Genomic DNA, 24,655 nt, shown 5'->3' with positions numbered 1-24,655 from the left:
TTATACAAGTTTCTTAGATGTGAATTTTATTTCTATTTATGGATAAACTTAACACAATCAGTCTAGTCATAAAAATAGAGATAGAATTCCACATCAAAGAAATTTGCTCTAAACAATATGCAATTAGAGAATACACTAGAATCATATATAAATTCCGCATTATATATGTATATGTAATTGATTTTTTTATCTTTTAGTCATCAATATTGCAAATATTAAGAAAATATTTAAAAAATGTATAGATTTACAGTTAAGATTTTGAAACTACATGTTTTTATTGTAAATTATTTTTTTACAGTTTTATACATTTCTTTTTTTCAAAATTATATTTATTACTTACATATATTTTAGTTTTAAAATTATTTGCTTCTTAAGGTTCCTGGGTGCTTATGGCGGTCATATTGGATTGTGACATCAGAGGCGAGAAAATACACACTGAGATTTCTTAGATGCCATCTCAAAATAAAAAAATATTTCGATGAAACGGCACTTTAGATGGCTTTGGCACACTTTTAAAAAAACTTTGAAAACTATTCTTTTCCCTTGACAGTCAATCAACAATAGTAAAATTATCGTGATCAGACTTTGACATGCGGAATGACTGCGCATGTGCAAAAATCAGACGAACTTAGCCCAGCAGATCATTACAGAAAGTGGCTTGAAAATTTTTCGATTGGGAATACTGAAGACGGTAAATACAGTTCTGCCTAAATAGAAGATTTGATCAATAGCCTCTTAACATATCTTTCGAAAAGGTGTATTGATATGAATAATGGATCACGTGTAAAGAAAAGCGATACCTGAAGTAAACGATTGCAACAAAGACAACCCAGACTGGGGCTTGTATTACGATAATTTTACAGCTGTTGATTGATTATAAAGGGAAAAAGATAGTTTTCGGAGTTTAGAGTGTGCCAAGCTATCTAAAGTGGTTTCATCGGAATATTTTTTATTTTGAAATGGCATCTAAAAAATCTCAGCGTGTTTTCTCGCCTCTGACGTCACGATTCTGACATGGTCGGCGAGGTACCAGGAGCCTTTACAACCTCAAAGTGTTATGCCCGATTTCTGGAAGATAAATAACTGTGATTAGAATTAATTTACACTATTTTTGCAAGTAAAAAACTAAATAAATTTACCAAAATTATTTGACATAGAAGTAGAAATAACTGGGACTGCTACTGGGCCCTGCGGCCCATTCCCGTACGTGTCATAGGGAATCTGCCAGCTTAAATAGTCAGTTTCCGGTGTGTTTAACTGCTGTTGGTTTTGTAACTGCTGTTGATTTTGTATCTGCTCTTGTAGTGGCTCTTGGTCAGGTTGCAATTGCTGGGTTCTTATTGATGGCTGAAGTTGTTGCAAAGAGCCCCTTCTTTTATATTGTCTTTTCGAATCAGATCTTTGTTGCAATTGTTTACTAGAGGTATCGTTCTTTTTTATACGCGATCCGTTCATGTCAATACATCTTTTCGAAAGATATGTTGGGAGGCTATTGATCAAATCTTCGATTTGGGCAGAACTGTATTTACGATCTTCAGTACCCCCAATCGAAAAATTTTCAAGCCACTTTCTGTAATGATCTGCGAATTATTAATATTAGATATTAAAACAATTGTCCAGAATATAAATAACATCATTCAACAAATTGTACATCTTACATTTGGCAACATTTACAAACGAATGTGAAAAGGATTCCAAGTCTGAGCTCCTAGGCTTCCCATATCTCATATTCCAAGCCTTATCACCGTAGATTCCGGTAAGGAATGCTACAGCCCAATCAGAATGTTCCTTAACCGTACTCAGAACATGATAGGCATATTTGGAACACATAATTCCCTCACCAAGATGTACCTGAGGAAGTAGCAATGAGTTAGTAAAAATCGATAGCACAATTCACAAAAAAGTATTAGCCTGTATTCCATTTTTATCCGAGAAAAAATTAAAAGAAATAATACCTTTTCCTCCGATTCAGGAGCCATACTGCTCGAAGTGAGTGTAGAAGGCACATGTATTTCTGGAAAAAAATTAATTATAGATAAATATTATAGGTAAATATTATAGGTAAATATTAATTATAGATGACGTACTCATTAGGTTCTCGATATTTGATATTTTTTGGTCAAGTTGATCAACGCTTTCTCCAATCATATCTTTAATTACTTTAATTTTCTTTTCTAAATTTTTTTCCAATCTTTCTTCTAATTTCATCATTTTCTTATCAAAAATTCTCTCTATATGCTCAACTTGCTGATTGTTAGCAAAGGAAATTTCATCTTTTTTTTCAGCTCAGCCTTTAATTGCTGAATTTGTTCTAGAAGAGATTTCGTCTCGATCGAATCTCTGTTAACAAATTCATAGTTTTCACTCTCTGCTTGAGTATTATCTCCATCATATCTTTTGCTTTTTTTCTTTTTTTTTCTACAATAAACAAAAAATTAATAATAAATGTTTTATTCACATTTAACATTAAATTTTCCTATGAGACTTACTTTCGCTGGTTCAATTGAAACATCTGTTTCGGGAATTTTTTCTTGCAATAAATTATTCTCAATAAATAATTCGAATTCCTTATTTGAGGCACGTTGTTTTCTATTTTTCGTGATTTTCTGTACACCGAAATAAAAACATAACTTAATGAAGGTAAAACGATTTTTAAATAATAAATGAAAGATTTATACTCACCTCTTGATCTTTATTTTTTTTGATAAAATAATTTACTTGCTCGTTCTTTTCCTGATCTTCTACTCCCGTGGATTCAGGTTCTTTTTCGTCAATTTGCAGGTCTGGCCATCTAGGTCTCACATTATCCAGGGCTTCTAAAGACTCTGAATTAAACACATTAAAACATAATAAAGTGTGTAAAGCGTTTTCCATTCTTGTTAGCATCTTACACATTAAGTTTTGATAATAGATAAAAGCTGCCGATACTGTTATCGTCTCAAGACTTAGATTAATTTAAAGTTATATTTGTCATAGAATGTTGCAAATCGTAACGTGTGCGCAATGTCGTAATATTTTAACTAAATAATGTTCTAAATCATACTATAAAAAAACCAACAATATTACTCAACATATTACCAACAATTACTCAATGATTTTTATAGACTAATTAGACAAAAATCAGATAATTTTATTTAATTATAAAAAACTAAAAAAACTTTTTGCAATATTTACAAAAAAATTGAATATATAATTATTTAAATATGTTAATAAGAACTATTTTGAATTTCATAAAGCTTTACCGTGTTATTTATTACTCAATAATTTTTATAATAAAAATGACAATTAATATTATACATGGGATATTAAAAAATCATGATTTTAAAAGACCTATATCAGTATCAGACTTTTCTCTATTAGTAGTTGTAATTTTATGTCAAACTTGAGAATACTATAACACAATTAAGAAAAAAATTATCTATTTTTATGCGCTTAAAAAATTTCTTACCTGCCAGTTTGCCAATAACGGCATAATATTTTGATTCTTTGCCATTTTTGCTGCGTAGACTTGTTCGGACCGAATACAATTTGCCATACACATAATCATTTAGATCCTCAGGCTGAAATTAAATCTTCTCTCCTTTGTCATTAACATCACTTATTTTACTTATTGGCACTTTTTCTTTTTCATTATCTTTATATTTCACATACGCGAACCAATTAGACGTATTCATATTATTACTGAAGTCACGGATATAAACTGCGTTCGCTTTGACGTTTTCAGCGCTATAAGCATCTTTCTTAGCAACGCGTCAACAACGTTCATAATAAATGAAAGAGCGCAGGACTTGGTAACGAGCGCGGTCGCAGGAACGTGTGTATCACAAATGTAATCCCTCTGGTCCACAATATTTTAAATAATTGTGAAGATATAAAAATTTCCAATGGGGCGTTATAAGCGCTATTTGTTCTTAAATAAGAATATTCCTCGGTGTACGCAATGGTATCGACGTAAACGACAAAATGAAGAAGAAAGAATGCTTCGATCTCATTCGGTAAAGTATCCGTGTTAATCACTAACAAGGAAAGTCGCGGTTGACTCTTCACCGATTTTGATTCCATTTTTTATAATAAATCTACTCTGAATATAGTTAAGCCCTATAGAAACTTTTTGTCTGTCAATACGTCTTGTAATATATTTTTATACTTAAAATTTAAATAAAACGTATGTTATACGATACAAAGAAAGACGTGTTATAGATCAATGCCCTATGGCACAGTGAGTGAGTGCAAAAGTTAATAATACGAGAATACAGGTTCAGAACTTGCGCTGTCAATACTCTTTTTTTATTTTTTGGTTTTTTATTTTTTTAGTTATTTATATATATATGTATATATCATGTATTATTAACTACATAGAAAAAAATATTTGGCATATATTTACAATTAGATACGTATATATCTTTTTATATATTTGTCTGCATAAAATGTGAAATAAATAGTTTTACAGAAAAATACTTTTACTTTTATTTTTATTTTTTACTTTTATTTTAAAGATTTATACATTTTCTATAATTTTCTTAAATAATGTAATAATAATGTTAGGATATATGTATACACACAAGTTTCATAAAAACAACTATGAGAAATCTCTGTTTAAAAAAAGTAAAAATATTTTTATGTAAAAATATTTTCTTTATTTTACATTTTACGCAAACAGATATAAAAAGATATATGCGCAGCTAATTGTAAATATATGCCATTAAATATTCATTTTTACATAATAAATAATAGATATGTACATATATATGTATAAAATAATTTAAAAAAAATAAAATAAACAAAAAATTTTTTAAATGTTGGCAATGCAAGTTTCGGGAACTTCGCTTTTTACTAACGGTTGCACTCATTCATTGTGCCATATGACATTGTTCGATGATGTGTCCTTTTTTGACTTATAACGTACATTAGAGTTTATCCAAATTTCAAGTATATAAAAAATGTTATAAACCGCATTGGATGAAAAATCCTTTAAGGATTTTTAAAGTAGATTTGTTACAAAAAGGGGATCAAAATTGATGGAGAGTCAACCACGATCTCTCCTTTGTAAGAGTTTACAATTCTTAGATAAAAATAAAATACAGATTTTTTTGTTAACCTCTTACATTTTTTGTCAATATCCTTAGATCGATCAACAAAAGCTTGTCCATATTAGTGATGAAACTTTGCAAGGAGAAAGGCTTCCACTTCATTTAAACTCTGATGAAAGACAGGGAGAATGTACAAATTCTAATCAAGTCTATATACAAGCATCTCATATTGAATCAATAAAAAGCAGTCCAACAGAGGTTTCAACTTCAAGCTCATCAACATTAGTATTGTAGTACAAAATACACCAGCTTTGTCAATATTTCAATCCACCTGCAGCCAAGGTTCAGATTCGATTGGTTGCTTTTCAACTGAAAATTTTCAATCTTTTGCTAGTAATGCTGAAGAGCAAGACAAAGACAGTAGTGATTCCAACTTTAAAAGTATTGAAACTGAAGATGAATCTGATCTGGAAGAAGTTTCAGATTATCTTAGGGAAGAATCTATTTTGAAAAATGTTGAATCTCGTCTTGTAGAAGAAGAAAATTGTTTCATCTTTCACGACGAATTTATAAGAGATGAGTTATCGAATTCTGATGAACAAGAAACTCTTTGCCCATGTACCAAAACTGCTGTTGCGGATGTTATGCTCATGTGTTTAGTATTAGGATTAAGACATAACTTATCATGGGAAGCTCAGACCGACATTTTAAAAATGTTTAACGCTATTTATGGAGATAATACGATTAAAGTAACAAAGTATAGCTACTTTAAATTGTTAGATAGAGAGAAAGAAAACATATATTTTCATATTTATTGTCCGGATTGTGAAATCTATCTTGGAAAAAAAGAAATATTGAAAGGAAATGAAATATGCACAAGCTGTGGTGTTGATATTGATGTTTCCAACTCATCAAATTTTTTTGTCTCAATATCCTTAGAATCTCAACTTCAAAAATTGACCAAAAACAATGATTTTGTTCATGCTGTGATGAATCATAGGTTTAATCGAAACAAAATTGAAGAAAATGCTTTGGAAGATATCTATGATAGAAACGAATACAAGAAGCACTTTGAGAAAGAAGGTGTATTGTCTTCACCATACAATTTCTCTTATTCTTTTTTTACTGACGGTGTTCACACAGGTAAATCAAACAACAAGACACTTTGGCCTATTTATCTTACTATAAATGAATTACCAATCTCAGAACGGAATAAATATGTCTTACTTGCTGGCTTGTATATAGGACCCAAAGATCCTAATCAAAAAATTTTTTTTCAACCGTTTATTAACGAAGCTAATAAACTTTCTACAGAAGGATTTAAATGGTTTCACAATGGCCAAGAAACTGTTAGTAAAGTTATTCCACTTTGTTGTATTGCTGATTCAGTTGCAAGATACCAATTGCTAAATTTTCAGTCATTTGCTGCCTACTATGGCTGCACATTCTGTTACCAAAAATCAGAGCGCACACGAAAAGGACAAAGATTTACAGTTTCAATTCATCCTGCTGAGGAAAGAACATTGGAGTCTACAAAGGAAGATCTACTTAAAGCATTTCAGAGAAAAGATGAAACAAATAAAAGCAAAAGGCAATATAGAGGAGTAAAGAGTTTTTCACCATTAATATTATTACATTACTTCAATTTTATGTCTGGATTTGTAGTTGATTATATGCATAATATTTTACTTGGAGTAACTAAATTACATACTGAACTTATTCTACAATCTACTCGCAAAAAGTTTTGGCACATCTCAGAAAGTGTAGGAATAGATCATCTATTAAGCACGATTGATGAACGGCTTTTAATGATACATCCTCCTTCTTCTATAACAAGGACTCCTCGCTCTATTAAAGATATAAGTAGATGGAAAGCATCCGAGTGGAGAGCATGGTTATTATTTTATTCTATGCCATGTTTAAAAGGTCTGCTGAAGAAAAAGCATATAAATCATTTTGCAATGTTATCTGTAGCAAATAATATTTTGCTTCAAAAATCAGTGACACGTGAAGAAGTATTTCAAGCTCATGAACTTTTTCTGCGCTACATGTATTTCTTTCAGAAATATTTCGATAAGGAAAACATGGTATATAATATTCATCTTCTGTCACATATTTGCAAAGGTGTTCTCAATTGGGGCCCATTATGGACTCATAATTCTTTCATATACGAAAGTCAAAATCGTCACCTTATGCAATTATATCATAGTCCTTCAAATGTTGTATTACAAATTGCGCGCAAGTTTCTCATTTATACTTCAATACCTTATTTGTGTTCAAAGCTCGTTTTGTCACAAAAAACTATTGAGTTTTCTGAAAAAATTTAAAAAAAAAAACTTGATTCGCTTTATACGTTGTGGAGAGGAAATTATACTTTTAGGAAAAGGTAAAAGATGTTCATTATCAACTGAAGAAGAACAGTTACTTGCGATAAATGATATGTCAACTGATAATTGTTTAGCTTACCAGAGAATGATTTATAAGCGGATAAGATATTCATGTAATAGTTATTGTAACAACAAACTTAATAATAATTCATACATATTTATCAGTTCTGGGAAAAAGGTTGTGATTAAATTAATTTTAAAGTTTCCAGTTGGAGTCAAACTGATTGTGCAGCAGCTTAATATACATGATGAATCTATTATTACAAATAAAAATGTAAAAAATTTTCATATTCAAAAAATAGATAGTTATGGCCATTTAAAATTTATCGACGTAAGTTACATAAAAAGTCAGTGCATTTTTATAAGTGTACCATGTAGCAACTATGTGTGTGACATGCCATTCGGCTGTTACGGAGACTAGTTAAGACTCTGTAATGCCTGCTTCGTTTTTTATTCTTTTACGCTTACTGATGAAGATTGCTTGAAACTTAATTTAGCACTGACAGTTATATGTAATAATATAAAATTTATATTTATAAAATTTATGTTATATAATTTACGTTTCTATAATTACATTTATATATATTTTACGTTTGGTTGATAACTTAATTTGTAATAAAATGCTTACCTGTTTTTTTTATTCTTTCAAATGCTTTCTGTAAATTATGTAAGTAAAATAATAAAAGGATAATTTTTATAAATTAAATAATTGAAATAATTAAAGTACCTATTTTTTGCTGTCTATTAAAACAACTTATTAGTTTGTCCAGTATCGTTAACCAGAGAATTTAAAATTTGATTACTTTAGAAATATGTGCTTATGAGTATTTCCCTTCTTATATGTTTATGGCATGTTGAAAAAAACATTAATTATGTTTTTTTTAGAATATTTTGAAAAGTTGTTTACGGTGTTTGTAAATGATTTAGAAGCGTTTTTGTTATAATATTTAAGAAGTGTATCATACTGTTTAATGTTGTTTTTAAAAGGGATCCATGTTGTGGAGATGTTTATTAACTGCTTATAAATAAAATGTTTGAGAAATATTATGAGATTGTTTTGATGCACGCTGAAATTGGTGTTACATGACTGTTTTCAAAGTGTTTCTTAGGAAATGTTTAAGTGACGTTTAATAATATAATTTCAAACGTTTCTATTACAGTTTTCTAAGTATTTATAAAATGTTCATGTCAGCAGAGTATTAATCAGGTGTTTACAACGTGCTTTCAAACAGTGTAACCATCAATAAAACTCTTCATAAACAAATATAAATACAATCTCTCACTAACAATTTTCGCCAGGGATTTTTGGAATAATTCAGGTACTTCTATACTTTTTGAACATCCTGTATATGTGTGGTACATATATATATATATATATATATATATATATATATTCATATATACTTACATAAGCATGCATACATATATTATATATACACATATACATACACACATACATACATACACACACACACACACGCGCGCGCGCACACACGCACACACGCACACACACGCACACGCGCACGCACACGCACACACACACACACACGTATGTACGTATCAGAACAGTGATAAGGCCAGTCCGATGTTTTAAATGCTGGCACTTTGGACACCGTGCTGTCCAGTGTAAAAGCGAGATAGACCGATCCAAACTCTGCATCAAGTGTGGAGAAGAGAGTCACACCCTCGCCAAGTGTAGTAAGCCTGCGAAATGTGTACTATGCGCTGACCAACCCGGGAAAGAGAACACTGCACATAATGCCGGTACAAGTAGATGCCCAGTATACCAAGAGGCACTTAAGAAGATCACAGACAGACGAAAATGAGAATATTGCAGCTCAACATCAACCACTGTGAGGCTGCACATGACTTGCTCATGCAGACAGTACGAGAATTGAAGCTTGACCTTGTGATTATATCAGAGCCCTACAAACACCTCAACGGCCAACCATGGGAAACTGACAGCACCACCAAGGCTGTCATTTGGTCCTGTGGCAAGCTTCCTTTTCAGAGTGTAGTTAGCAATGATAGCGCCGGCTTTGTAGCAGTAACAGTAGATGGCACCCGCTTCTACAGCTGTTACGCACTACCTAGCCTCTCCATTGTTGAATTCACCGACTTCCTGGACAAACTGACTGAGGACGCGAAGCAGCACTACCCAGTGGCGATCGCCGGCGACTTCAACGCCTGGGCAGTGGACTGGGGCAGCAAGCAGACGAATGCGCGAGGAAAAGCACTACTAGGAGCTTTTACTACACTAGATGTAGTCCTGATCAACAGTGGTGATACGCCAACCTATGTTAAAGGAGATGTAAGCTCTATTGTAGATCTCACTTTCGTCAGCAGCAGCCTCATCAGAAGGAACTACGACTGGAAGGTGATGGATATCTACACGGCCAGCGATCACAACGCGATTCTCTGGGAACTATCACATGACCAGAATACAAGAAGTCCAATCAAGAAACTCAACACCATTGGATGGAAAGTAAAGTCTTTTGACCCAAGTGCATTGGTCATAGCCCTAAATAGTGAACCGATTACGACTGGAACCGCAGAAGAAATGACCAAGGATTTGATGAAGAGAGTTGCCCAGGCCTGTAACGTAAGTATGCCTCGGAAACGTAGCATGGGCCAACGCCTGGCAGTGTACTGGTGGAATGATCACATCAGCGTTCTTCGAAAAGAGTGTCTCAAAAAAAGGAGAATATCGCAGCGTGGCTACAGACGACCTGACTCTGCGGAGCTGGTTGCGAAGTATAAAAAAGCTCGTCGATTACTAAACAAAGCCATCAAGGATAGCAAGAGAAAATGCTGGGAGGAGCTCATCAACGAGGTGGACAAAGACCTGTGGAGTAGGCCATACAAGGTCGTCATGACCCACCTACGAAGCCAGCCAATGCCTTCACCCACATGCCCACAACTCCTGCGGAAAATCGTTGCTGCGCTATTTCCACAACAGCGTGAAGTCAGCTACCGGTTGGCTTATGACGAACTGGAGGACATTTCACCTGTCACGGAAGAAGAATTAATGGAGGCTTGTAATCGTGTAGGGAATAATAAAGCACCGGGATTGGACGGAATCCCTAATATTGCCTTAAAAACAGCTATAAAGGCGGCACCGGCATTATTCCTGGACGTTTACACCACATGTCTCAAAGAAGGGATTTTTCCTCGAAAGTGGAAGCAGCAACGATTAGTACTGCTTCCCAAAGGAAAGAAGCCACCGGATGAACCGTCATCTTACCGCCCACTTTGCATGCTGGACACAGCGGGTAAGATATATGAACGCATGATTCACCAGAGGATTGAGGCAGTAGTCGATCCACTCTTGGCAGAAAATCAGTATGGATTTCGCAAAGGACGATCAACCCTGGACGCGATAAATCTGGTTGTGGGTACGGCTAAAGAAGCAATCGCAGGAACTAGATGGAAGGGTGGTACGAAGAAATATTGCCTGGTGGCCACGTTAGACATCAGAAACGCCTTCAACTCCGCCAATTGGGACTGTATTATGCAGGCTCTCCAAGAGAAGAACGTACCAGGATACCTTCTTAGGATTGCAGCAAGCTACTTTGAGAATAGGGTCCTGAAGTATGACACGAAGAACGGCCCGAGGGAGTATGATATTACTGGAGGAGTACCACAAGGTTCAGTTATTGGCCCGCTCCTGTGGAATATTATGTATGATGGTCTATTAAGGCTGACACTGCCAAGAAGCGTCAAACTCGTAGCGTATGCAGACGACGTAGCCGTAGTGATCGTTGCCAAACACCTTGACGAGATTAACCACATGTTCGATATCACCTTCGAGCGAGTTAACCGTTGGATGGACACAGCAAACCTGCAATTGGCTCAACACAAGACTGAGGCAGTGCTCATCACCAGCAGGAAGACAGTAGAAACGATTAAGTTGAAAGTCGGAGAACAAGAAATCACATCGCAACCATTTATCCGATATCTGGGAGTGATGATTGATGCCCGACTTAACTTCAAACAGCAAGTCGAACACGTCAGTTCCAAAGCGTCAGTAGTGAGAGCTAGCTTAGCACGACTGATGCCGAACGTCGGAGGCCCAAAGCAGAGCAGAAGACTACTACTGTCATCAGTAGTCACATCAGTGCTCACATATGGAATATCCATTTGAGCGGACGCTCTCGAGACTCAAGAATCATGGAGAAAGGCTGGACCAGTATATCGTCTGAGTGCCTTAAGAGTAGCCAGCGCCTTCCGCACAATATCTGAGGAAGCAGTGTGTGTCATTTCCGGAACTCTGCCACTTAGAGTTCTAGCTGAGGAAAAACGGGCCCTTTACCATCGAAGGAGATCAACCACACTAAGCGCTGAGGAGCTTAGAACAGAAGAGCGGCAACGTAGTATCGCACGATGGCAACATCAATGGGATGCTGCAGAGAAGGGGAGATGGACGCACCGTCTCATACCTCGGATTGATGTTTGGCTAAACCGGAGTCACGGCGAGGTCAACTACTATCTTACACAGATGCTGTCGTCAGGACACGGCTGCTTTCGGGAGTACCTACATCGCTTCAAGCACGATAATTCTCCGGAGTGCCCGTCCTGCCCAAGAGTTGCTGAAAATGCGGAGCACGTTTTCTTTGTGTGTCCTCGTTTCAATCCACAGCGTGATGAATTAGAGAAGATCCTGAACAAGAGAATCCAACCAGAGTTAATAGCAGAAGCAATGCTGTCTTCAGAAGCTGCCTGGAACGCTTCAAGCATTTTTGCCACAGAAGTGCTAACAGAGCTGCGTTCCACTGAAAGAAGAAGAGCAAAGAACAGTAGCTAAAAGGAAGATAGAAATAACACCTTAGCCAACAGAAAAGAGAGCGGCAGCTAATTCCTTCTCCTGCGAAGTAATGCCTAACGGCGGTTTCCGTGGGGGTTTCAGAGGCTGGAAGAAAGGGGCGGTTTTAGTGAGTATGGGCGCTAGCGTCGAGTCTCACATATCCAGGCAAAACATATATGCCTGGAATACGTAAATGTATTTCCGCGCCTTAAAAAAAAAAGAAAAAAAAAACACACACACACACGCACGCACGCACGCACGCACACACACACACACACACATATACGCACACACGCACGCACGCACACGCGCGCGCGCGAAACACATCTAATTATAGTGTTTATATCATTTCTGATACTGATCTTTTTCCGTAATATATTTCTTTATCTAAAATATTAATGTTCTTCCAATCAAATTCATGATTAAAATTAACGCGGTGGTCCGTTATTACTGATTTTGTATTAATATTTCTGTGCACAACGGATAGCGGGAAAGGAAGGTCGGAAGCGAGACGATAGAGAAGCACTGCACTCGACACACGCGTAACGTAAACAAAAATTATATTTAAACTAAGAACAACAAAAATTACAATTGTTTAAACCACACAGAAATTTCCCGAGAATTGATTGACAAGAATAAACCAAAAGAAATAGCCGAGTCGGTAATTAATAACTAAATGTTCCGCAAGCAACGGTAATTAAACGTGATAAAACGAAAAAGACAAGCGATCTTTTTCGTTCAGTAGAAGCACACTCTTGACGCGACAAGCAATCGGAAAAAAGCGCCGCGATCACGAGAGAGGAGGTTTATATAGGCCCGTATTTCTAGAAGAGTCTAGAAAGATTTTCTTAATTTTATCGTTCGGCTGAGGACGAAAGAGCGTTTAGTGCAATTGTTTACTTTCAGGAAAATAGTCGTTTTGTTATTATCGGGAACTAAATTGTATCTCCTCTCGCGCGACCGCGGTGTTTACCATTATATGAGATTTGACGAAAGCGCTTTCTTTTCGCAGGCGCGGGGTATACGTATATCTGTGCGGTCGAGCGCTATTTGAAAATAATATTAATATAAAATTAAGCATGATGCATGTTGCATGTGAATGAAAAGCCTGTATGAATTTTAATTAATAATGTTTTTAAGAATTTTCAGCTTTTTTGACGTTCGATTTTCGAACATTCCGCCCGCCTTGCAGTATACTGCAATCGAATTAGAAGCTAGAGCGTGGGGGCGCGAGCTTGTTCACGCGTTCGCGCGTAAAGCACACGTGGAGCGCACGTGCTCCGCCGGTTTAGGCAAAGGAATGCTGAATCGATCAGCTGTTTATTCTCGAGTGTAATGGTTAGTAGCGTGTAGGCTAAAGCGTGGCGCAGACCGTGAGAATTTCGATCTTTGAGAAAATATGGCGTATAGTGATAGTGTATGTGTCGTGATTGTGATAAGAATAGTGGAGCGAGGAGAGGGGTGTAGGGATAAGAAGAGAGGAGCAATGAGTAGAGTGAGGTGATGATTGATGTGCAAGTGAATGTGAAGATGGATCAACGAAGAGTTTCAAGACAAAAATTATGCGACGCGTGCCCTTTAATTACGGGGAGGCTTCGGAGCCGTCGGTCAGAAAGACTAGCTTATTTACGGGTCGCGTTAAATTAGTGCCCGCGGTGCGGACGTCGACTACGCGAACGTTACCGTCGGAACCGGGGTGCAGACGCGTTATGCGCGCAAGCGGCCACCGTGTTGGTGGAGTGATCTCGTTCCGTACTAGGCAGAGTCGACCGACGCGAGCCTCCTGATTAATTCGGGACCATTTCGGTCGATGGGCCAGCGTGTTTAAATATTCGTTGACCCACCGAGACCAGAAATGGTCCTTCATTTGTTGCAGGAGCTACCACCGGGAGAGACGGGCCGACGGCTCTCGTTCGAGCGACGGCTCGGGGATCGTCGCGAGAGCGGAGCCGACCAGGAAGTGACCGGGTGTCAGCGCTGCTAAATCCTCCGGGTCGTCAGACAATGGCTGCAGCGGTCGAGAATTGAGGCAGGCCTCAATCTGGGCGAGTAGGGTCGCCATCTCTTCATAGGTAAGGGTTGCTTCACCTATGACTCGCCGAAGATGATGCTTCATGGCCTTTACGGCGGCTTCTCACAAGCCGCCGAAGTTAGGTGCCGCCGGTGGGTTAAAATGCCACCGGATTTTTTCCTGGGCGGCACAAGATGCTATGCGGCGTCCGTCGGCACTGGCGGTGGAGAACAGTTGCTTTAGCTGCTTGTCGGCACCCACGAAGGTGGTGCCGCAATCACTATACAACGAGTGGCATACTTCTCTCCTGGCGATGAATCGGCGCAAAGAGGCGAGGAAGACGTCGGCGGTGTAGTCAGAGGCGGCGTCGAGGTGGACTGCCCTGGAGGCTAAACAAACAAACACAACGATAAACCCTTTGGTCGTCTTGTGTCCACGGCTCTTTGTTCGCATTCAAACCGGTCCGGCGTAGTCTACGCCGGTATGCAGGAACGGCCGGCCTGGCGTGACCCTTGGAGCGGGAAGATTTCCCATCAGTGGCTGAGGAGTGGCGGCCCGCCACCTTGTGCACCTTACGCAGCGGCTGATGCGGCTCTTCACCAGCGAGCGACCGCGAGGAACCCAATACTCCTGGCGAAGAGAACACAAAGACAGCTGGGTACCGCCGTGCAGCGTTCGCTTGTGGTGGTCGTCTATGATGAGGCAAGTGTAGTTCGATTTGCTTGGTAGTATTGGTGGATGCGTGGCATCGAATGGGAGCTGAGCATGTTTCAGGCGCCCGCCGACGCGTAGGAGCCCCTCGCTGTCCAGAAATGGACTGAGCTTTAGCAGGGAGCTTCGCGACGGCAGGGGTTGCTCCCTTTGTAGATGCCTAATTTCCTCTTTGTATGCTGCAGCCTGGACTGTCTTTAACCAGGAGATCCGGGCTTCCTCGATTTCGTCGGCGCTGATCAAGCCGAGCTGGCCGTGCTCGTGGTGGGGCTGACGGTGGATCCGCAACCAGCGACGGCACCACGCTGTGATCCGGGGCAATTGTTGTAGCGAGGAGTATCGGAGCAGCATCTCATGTTCGGTCCTCAGTTCGGCGATGGCGGTGACGTGGGTGCGGACTCGCCTCTCTGGGAGGTCATCCTCTGGAAGCTCCTCGCTGTTGGTCGTCCAAGGGTGGCTCCCGGCTGACAGCCACGACGGACCTTGCCACCAGAGTGAGTGGTCCTCCAGCTCGCTGGGGTAGAGTCCTCTGGAAGCGTAGTCCGCGGGATTATCTCGGCCGGGGACGTGATGCCAGTGGGCGTCTGGAGTTAGCGTCTGGATCTCGCTCACTCGGTTAGCCACGTAAGTGACCCACGACGAGGGGTGACCCCGAATCCAACCGAGCGTCACAGTGGAGTCTGACGACAGGTGTAGAGGTGCCTTCTCTGCTCCAATAAGAGGGACGACATGGGCGACCAGTCGAGCGAGAAGACAGGCGGCCGATAACTCTAAACGAGGTAAGGATACCTGCTTCAATGGAGCCACCTTGGTCTTCGCAGCCAACAGCGTCACTCTGCTACTTTCGTTGGTGTTGGTTCGCAGGTAGAGGACGGCGGCGTAGGCGCGTTCGGAGGCATCGGCAAACCCGTGAATTTCCTGATGGGAGTCCGCTATACTGCCTAACCATTGAGGCACACTCAGGTTTTCCACTGCAGCTAGCTCGTCCTGGAAACGCAGCCATTTCCTCGCTTTCTCGGTTGGCAGAGACGCGTCCCAGTCAAGGCCCAGTAGCCAGATCGTTTGGATGTTGATCTTGGCCAGCACGGTAGTTGGAGACAGCCAGCCGAGTGGATCAAACAACTTCGCCGTCAAGGAGAGGACCGATCTTTTGGTGACCGCCGAGAGGGTGATCTGATGAGTGGCGAAGGCGAAACGATCGTTGCACGGTTGCCATCGAAGTCCGTGAGTGGAGTGACTCTCTCCGGGCAGCCACCATCTGGCCTCTTGTCGAAGACGGTCGTCGGGCTCCACTTTGTTCAGCAATAGCGAGTCGTTTGCCGACCACTTTTTAAGTGAAAAGCCGCCCGCTTTGCAGATGTCAATCAGCTGTTGCAGCATGACTTCGGCTTCCTTCATGGTCTCCGCACCGGCCAGGATGTCGTCCATGTAGACGTCGCTCAGCAGGATGAGGGCTCCTTTCCGGTAGCGATGTCCTTCGTCCTCGGCCAGTTGGCGTAAAGTGCGGATCGCCAAATAAGGAGCACAGGATAGACCGTAAGTAACGGTACCTAGCCAGTACTCCTTGATTTCGTCGTTGGCGTTCTCTCTCCACAATATCCTTTGCAGGTTTTGGTCGTCGGGGTGCACCAGTATCTGCCTATACATCTTTTCGATGTCCGTCGCAAAGACGTAACGATGACGTCGCCAGCGCAGCAAGATGTCGGCTAGCGAAGGAAGCAGATTCGGCCCAGTTGAGAGGTATTTATTGAGAGAGTCTCCGTTTGGCAAGGAGCTCGAGCCGTTGAAGACTACCCTCAATTTTGTGGAGGTGCTGTCTGGACGCAACACACCATGATGCGGCAGGTAGCAGGCACCTCGATGAGATTCAGCAGGTTCTGGCGCAGGCATCATATGGTTAAGGTCCTTGTAATTTTGCATAAAATCGACATACATGCTTTGGAAGTCGCTTTCTTTCTTGAATCTTTTTTCCATATGATGCAGAGCACGACTTGCGGCGCGTCGAGTCCCCGACAGGTCAGGGATAGACTCGATTGTTGGCAGCCGCACGATGTACCGGCCATCTGGAGAGCGAGTATGATGTCGGCGGTAGTGTTCTTCGCACTCCAGTTCGGCCTTGGTGAGGATCGGAGATGGCCGGCGAACTTCCTCCTGCTCCCAGAACCGCCGCACCAAGCAGGTGATGTCCTCCTCGATTTGGCAATGGTGAGTGGAAACACGTTGGCCGGGCGCCGTCGAGTTAACGGTACCCGAAAGGATCCAGCCCAACGAGGTTTGTTGCGCTACAGGCTCCTGAGGACCTCCCTTTTGTAGGCCCTGGCGAATGATGGTCCCATATACGTCGGCTCCCAACAGGATGTCGACGGAATCCGAGGAGCTGAATTCCGGGTCGGCGAGCTCCAGGTCCTTCAGATGGGTCCAAGCGCTCATACTGCTGTGGCATCCTCCGGAAAACAAGGTCAGTTTCGGCAGCACTAACGCGTCGACGAGGGTGGACGATTCACCGCGGTGCGACTGTAGGGTAAGTCTCATCTTCCCTTTTGATACTCTGGTCCTTCTTTCTCCGACTCCATAGACACTCACGGCGGCTGCTATTCGAGGAAGTCGTAGTCGCTGCGCTAGTCGTTCCGAGATGATGGATGATTCGGATCCCTGGTCGATTAGGGCGCGAGCGGACTGCCAAGATCCGTGGCAGTCGAGGACGCGGACCCTGGCCGTGGCGAGCAGCACCGTAGCGGAGGAAGAATGTGTACCTTGGGCCACATGTGAAGTCGTAGAGGGCTCGGCTGCCCGGAAGGCGTCGTGAAGCGAGGAGTAATGTTGACTGCCACACGCTGTACACGTCTTCTTCGACGCGCACTCCGAAAACTGATGGCGTCCAAGGCAGTTTGAGCAGAGTTTGTGTTCACTGACGAGCTGTTTGCGAGCCATCGCCGTCTTGCCCTTGTAGTCGCCGCAGAACATTTTAAGTCTGTTAATAATAATAATTTTCCGAATCTTAATCCATCGTTTTAATAATTTTATCGTTTCAAAACCAAACCAAATTTCAATATACATAAAAAATGAAAAATATGTCGAACGCATTATTTCAGTTTGCGTGTGATAAACAATATACTAATTAAATGCTCTTTAATTCAAATAAAGTATTACACATATAAAAGGCTAATAAGGGCAGAAGTAATATTACGGTTATAAAAACTAGTTTATTACATTTAATCAATATGTACTGATATAAACAATAAAGTTTAAATTAATCTAAAATTATAAAAATAAACTCAAAAGTTAAAACAAATGAGAAAGCGAACGTTTCGATCCAATTTTTCGGATCTTCTTCAGCGCAGTACAAAAAGCAAAATTAAAATCACCAAAGTCTAAATGTTTTTATTTAATACAAAATTGTTAAAATTCACACCCCCGATTTACTTTAGATATGTTGACGACATTGTATTGACTGTTCTATTGACTTTAATTGACCACACACTTATGATTTTTAATTCTTATCATAATAGACTCCAATTCACTCTGGAAACTGACGATAATAATAAAATAAACTTTTTAGATTTGACATTAATTTTAGAAAACAACAAGATAATTACTGATTGGTATCACAAGCCGACATTCTCGGGGAGATATTTACATTTCTTGTCTCAGCATCCATTTTGTCAAAAGCGGGGAACTATATACGGTCTAGTGGATAGAACAATTTTATTGTCACATCCACGATTTCATTATAAGAATCTCGTTACCGTTGTCAACATACTTTTAGAAAACTGTTATCCGCTTGACTTGATCTTTAATACTATTAACCAACGTCTAGTAAATTTATTTAAAAAATTAAAAAATACCACAATTAACGGTAACAATAATAATAATAGTGAAAAAACGTCTTTTTTCACTATACCGTTTTTACCCGGTTTGACGGAACAATTTAGAAATATTATTAGGAACATGAATTTTAAATTATTTTTTTTAATTTTAATAAATTAAATAAATATATACGAGTACATAAAGATACTATTTCTAAAATGAATAATACCAACGTTGTTTACAAAATTAATTGTTCAAACTGCGACGCTTCTTACGTGGGCCAGACTAGTAGAAGACTGACCACAAGAATTTCTGAACATAAGAAACACATAGTTAGAAATATTAATACAAAATCAGTAATAACGGACCACCGCGTTAATTTTAATCATGAATTTGATTGGAAGAACATTAATATTTTAGATAAAGAAATATATTACGGAAAAAGATCAGTATCAGAAATGATATACATAAAAAGACAAAATAATAGTCTCAATCTACAGACTAATACTGAAAATCTATCTGATATTTATATCGAAGCTATAGAGAGACTACCTAAACTCTAAGATTAAATAACAAATACAAAATGATTATAATTGTTTGTCACTTTTCGTTTCCAACTGAGCTTTAGTTTCCTTTGAGCCGTTCTACTGACATGAGGATTACACTAGCGTCACTTTTGTTACTGTTACAATTAAAATATTATCACATCATAAATATATGTAAGTTTTTATTAGCATTTTTTTATACCATGTGTTAGATTATTGTTTTATAACGCACTTGATTTTGGATATTATAATTAGTGAGGTGTAATGAGAAAATTTTTTTGATTTATAGGATGCGATTAATATTTTATATTTTAACACCTGCCAACCTCGTAGTCAGAAAATTAGAGAGGATCGCTTCTCACAGTAACGTAAATGTGATGGCTCAGTGAGAGTCATATTAATGTTAATCTTACGACGTTTTATTTCGTTTACTGATGTAACCGCGTTTAAATATGTTTATTAGACGTTTATACGTTAAAAATATTTAGACTTTGGTGATTTTAATTTTGCTTTTTGTACTGCGCTGAAGAAGATCCGAAAAATTGGATTGAAACGTTTGCTTTCTCATTTGTTTTAACTTTCGAGTATATTTTTATAATTTTAGATTAATTTAAACTTTATTGTTTACATCAGTACATATTGATTAAATGTAATAAACTAGTTTATATAACCGTGATATTATTTCTGCTCTTATTAGCTTTTTATATGTGTAATATCTTATAATTTACTAAAAATATTCTCAGAATATACTATAAGATATTTTCAGTATGTACTGAGAAGCAAACTAGTGGTGAGACATAGGAACTTTCTCAGTATATACTTGATATCGTAGTACATATTTCGAATATTCTTAGAATATACTCAATATACTTTAACGATATTCTCAGAACATTTTCCTAATCTACATGTGCTGTGTGGGGAGGAAGAAGTGAACGGTAAAAAAAGAAAAGAAAGAAGTGGTAGCTTAGAAAGTATAGAGAATTTATTGAAAAGAAAAAGGGAGCTGGTGGAAAAGAGCACAGAAAGGAGGGCGTAAAGGTTTTTAAAAAAATAATAAAATAGTGAGATCACCAGAGAAAAGAAAGGATGAGGAAAGGGAGATAAAGAGACTAATTCAAGATATGTGGCAGGAAGTGAAAGAGATGATGGAGAAATTGAATGAGGAAATAAAAAAGTAGGGGGAGAGGATAAGAGGAGAGATGGAGAGGAGCTAAGAAGAGACTACAGAGAGCAAATGGAAAAATGGAGAGAAGAGAAGGAGTTAAAAGAGAATATAGAAGGAATGAAGAGGAGAGTGGAAGGGCTGGAGAAAAAGATGGCGAATTGGAGGGAGGGTAAGAAAGAGGAAGAGGGACCCATAGAAAAAGAAATGGAAAAAAGAGTAGGGGATATGGAAAGGAGGTTAAAGATAATGGAAAAAGAGAAAAGGAGGAAGAACAGTCATAAAAGGATTGGAAGTTAAGAGAAAAGAAGAGAGTGGGCAGAGAAATTGCTGGAGGAGATAGAGGCGAAGGTAAGAATAATGAAAATAAGGAAAATAGGAAAGGACAGAAAGAAAGAAAAGGAGATAGTGATGATAGAATTGGAGAAAGGGGAACAAAAATGGAAGGTGATGGAGAAGAAAAAGAAGCTAAGAGGTAGAAAAAAGAGGATCAATGCGGATCTAACGTGGAAATCATAAAACACATTATGAGTTGACAGTTTATTTGCAATTCGAAACGCCATACTAAGATATAAATACATAGATAAGAAAAACTGTAATTTCGTATTCATTTCTCGTTTTTCATATAAAATTGGAGTTTCTTGGGATCGTTGATATGTATTGCAATCTTGAAGAAGGATTTTTAATTCTGTCAAATTAATGCAACAAAAGACTAGAAATATGAAAATCGTAATTTTGTTACCAATATAGACAGTCGAGGGATCCTTTAATTTTGCACGATTAGTTAGTAACTCTTATTTTCATTGCTTTGAAGAGAACGTTTTTTTATCATGTCGGCGGATGCAGTTTTTAAATCGTAAGCTAAACCTAAATAAACAAAGAAGTCGATAAATGCTGTGGTAAAATTCAACCCATAATTTCCAAATTCCGCTGTTTTGTAATCCCAAGGGAAAATGTGATGATAATTGTGCCAGCCTTCGCCAAGAGCCATGATAGAAACTGCAATATTGTCGGTAGAGCTGATTGATCTATATAATATAATAATAACACTGTTACACAAAAAAACAAAAGTAGTATGTCCGAGAGACCCCCCTACTTTTTGGTTTGTTGCTGCTCTGAATCAAAATCCGAGGTCCGTTTAACTCCATCAGATCCCAATTTTTTATAACCTTAAAATATATGAAATTTCAGGGTAAATTCGACTTTATATGGAAAAATCATTCAACTCTCGGCTGAAATTTAAACGAAATTTTATTTTTAATTGGAAACGTTATGCCGATGATATATATTGGTGTATTGAACTATTATACCTATTTATACTATGAGATACTTTGCATACCTTCTTGAAATACGAGATCACAGCAAGAAGGAAGCTATATTTACTGTAAATAGTGCACTCTTTACTTGGATGCGATAAATAAAAAATGGACCATCAATTGTCTTTGTGCCGTAAAAAACACAATGATCTTGTGTTTATGTTTACTTATTTTTCCGATCTATAAGAAGTTGAATACTTCTTGCATCCATTACATGATGAAGTCATGTTCGGATAGAAACTACCCAGGTGGCAAAATGACATCATTTTGACGTTTTTTTGGTGACATTAGTTTGCTACTTGGGTACTGAATCTGCTGACATGATGAACAGTACGGGCGATGACAACTGCTCTAAAAGGGGATAAAAATATGGCCAGAAAGGAACACAATGAAACCTGGATCCATGAAGATAATCAAGGAATCGTTGATTGACAAATCAAAAGTTTTACTTCCGCCTCTCCATATAAAACTTGGTTTAATGAAGCAATACGTAAATGTTTTAAACAAAGAAGGTGATTGTTTTCGCTACATAGGACAAACGTTTCCTAACATCTCTGACGCTAAATTGAAAGAAGGAATATTCAACGGCCCTCAGATTCATACATTGTTAAAAGATGGGATCTTTGCTACAAAAATGAATGATGTCGAAAAAGAAGCATGGCTTAATTTCAAAAACGTTGTCGGAAATTTTTTAAGAAATCACAGAAATCCAGATTATAAAGAATTGGTGGGAAAAATGATTGAAAACTTTAAGAAATTAGGATGTCTGATGAATTTGAAGATACATTTCTTGGATTTGCATTTCGATTGGTTCCTAGAAAATCTCGGTGATTATAGCAAAGAGCAAGAAGAACGATTCCATCAAGATATCAGAGAAATGGAATGTCGATATCAAGGAAGGTGGAATGTAAATATGATGGCTGACTATTACTGGACAGTGAAAAGAGATATACTACAAAGAGCAAGAAAGCGAAAAAAACGAATACCTTTACACAGAACGTTTGAGACCAAGAGAGCACGCTACTCACGGTAAATATAGCTTCCTTCTTGCTGTGATCTCGTATTTCAAGAAGGTATGCAAAATATCTTTAGTATAAATAGGCATGATAGTTCAGTACACCGACATATATCATCAGCATAACGTTTCCATTAAATTTCAGCCAAGAGTTAAATGATTTCTTCATATAAAGTCGAATTTACCCCGAAATTTTATATTTTTTAAGATTATAAAAAACTGGGACTTGATGGAGTTAAACGGATTTGGATTCAGAGGACCAAAAAACCAAGGCGTAGGGAGTCTAGTTTTTCGGACATACCACTTTTGTTTTTTTGTGTGCCTGTGTAATTTTTAAGCACCGATATGATGTGAATTATTATAAATACGATTCACTAATTTTAAATAAATAAATATATATACATATATATTTGTACATAATAAGTCACATATACTGCACAAATGCATACTTATTATATGGTTTTTCACCCCATAAGTGGGCCACAGAATTCACCGCCCAAGTAAAATTTAAATTTAAACCATATCTGCACACAGACATGTGCCATGCATACCAGAAACTCTCATTCCATGCCAACCAAGGTACCAATATTGGTATGATAAAGCAACAGAGTACTACCAAATATGAATACCATCTAAAAAAAAGTATGAATAAAAAAGATAATATCAATATATAAAGTCAAACGAACAATGCTTCATTTGGTCCCGTAAAAATAAGCTATGCCTGTCGTACTTTCTTTGAAAGACCACGAGGGGGTCTTGTTCTATATCACTCATGTCAATCGTAGCACCCTTGATAATGACGTCCGAATGTTTATGAACCATAAGCCATCCGATATGCGAGAAAAAAAATCCTCTACGCGCATTATACGGATCCGCATCAGTGTCAGTGAATTTATGATGCGTTCTATGATCTCTAACCCACACGAAAATGTTATCCTAAAAATTATAGCTTAATAAAATTTGAATACTACAAAAACAGAAATAAAATGTAGAACTCTAAATAATAGCTAACAAAAGTTTACAATACACTTAAACGAGAAGAAAAACATTAACAATAAACTTACTTGGAGAGCAGCAGCATTGAGAATTACAAGAATGAGTCTCAGTGGCCATTTCGCTTTATAAGACCGATGACACCATAATCTATGAGCGCCAGCAGTAATGCCAAAACCCGAAAGAACAGCAATAATATAAACTATAAATTACAAATAATTATTTGATAACATATATGTATTTTATTTTTAAGCTGGTTGAAGTTTGGAACGTTCCAGAAGCGATTTTCTAAAAACGGGTTTGTTGCCATTACCCTTTTGCATAGAGCAAGTTCTGAGGGCCAAAAACAAAGTACAGAAACGATTAATGCAATACACGCGTTGAAAGACACCCTTATACTCGAAAAACCACCCCTAAAATCAAATAAAATATTCTTGCACCTCAACAAATGAGTTGTCGCCCTTGTCCTTTTGCATAGAGGAGCTCCTAACATTCTTACACAACGTACAAAACAATACAATTCGATACATGCGTCGGAAGACACCCTTATACTCGAAAAACAACCCTTAAAATCACTTAAAAGATCCTACATCTCAACGAATGATTTGTCGCCCTTGTCCTTTTGCATAGAGGAGCTCCTAACATTCTTACACAACGTACAAAACAGTACGATTTGATACATACGTCGGAAGACACCCTTACTCTCGAAAAACAACCCTTAAAATCACTTAAAAGATCCTACATCTCAACGATAATATATATATATATCGAAACTACGATATATATCGAAACTGTATGCATTAAGATGACGATACTTGAAAACTATTTTGTTAGTTGTAAAGAGGGGTAGAAAAAATAACTTTTTATACGATTG

General features: G+C 38.2%; 3 protein-coding genes and 1 pseudogene across 4 annotated transcripts; 1 reads left to right on the top strand and 3 right to left on the bottom strand.

Moving 5' to 3' along the window:
* Nucleotides 1–250: 250 nt before the first annotated feature.
* LOC114942257 (uncharacterized) lies at nt 251–4,483 on the bottom strand (annotated as a pseudogene). Its single transcript, XR_014924419.1, has 8 exons — nt 3,449–4,483; nt 2,683–2,825; nt 2,490–2,606; nt 2,088–2,408; nt 1,956–2,014; nt 1,659–1,851; nt 1,140–1,580; nt 251–1,068 (listed from the first exon to the last, which is right to left on the bottom strand). The product of XR_014924419.1 is annotated as an uncharacterized LOC114942257 (transcript).
* LOC146723726 (uncharacterized) lies at nt 3,885–7,838 on the top strand. The gene is given in 4 exon segments (XM_085481284.1): nt 3,885–3,995; nt 5,127–5,312; nt 5,315–7,354; nt 7,356–7,838. Coding segments are annotated over 4 exon segments (2,820 nt in total).
* Nucleotides 7,839–14,471: 6,633 nt separating this feature from the next.
* LOC114942251 (uncharacterized) lies at nt 14,472–17,907 on the bottom strand. The gene is made up of 2 exons (XM_029317568.1): nt 14,692–17,907; nt 14,472–14,621 (listed from the first exon to the last, which is right to left on the bottom strand). The coding sequence occupies exons 1-2, from the start codon at nt 17,905–17,907 to the stop codon at nt 14,472–14,474; spliced, it is 3,366 nt and encodes a 1,121-aa protein (XP_029173401.1).
* A 3,075-nt stretch (nt 17,908–20,982) lies between these two features.
* On the bottom strand, nt 20,983–23,983 carry LOC114942255 (acyl-CoA Delta-9 desaturase-like; the record flags this gene model as incomplete). The annotated part of the gene is made up of 4 exons (XM_085481293.1): nt 20,983–21,485; nt 23,238–23,420; nt 23,519–23,724; nt 23,853–23,983. Coding segments are annotated over 4 exons (764 nt in total), but the record flags the coding sequence as incomplete, so codon positions are not given.
* Between the last annotated feature and the right edge of the window lie 672 nt (nt 23,984–24,655).

This window comes from Nylanderia fulva, unplaced genomic scaffold, assembly GCF_048542155.1.
Source record: "Nylanderia fulva isolate GAGA-0341 unplaced genomic scaffold, ASM4854215v1 Scaffold171, whole genome shotgun sequence".
Classification (NCBI taxonomy): Eukaryota; Metazoa; Arthropoda; class Insecta; order Hymenoptera; family Formicidae; genus Nylanderia; species Nylanderia fulva.
The sequence above is the reverse complement of the archived record's forward strand: the minus strand, read 5'-3'. Positions and strand labels throughout refer to the sequence as shown.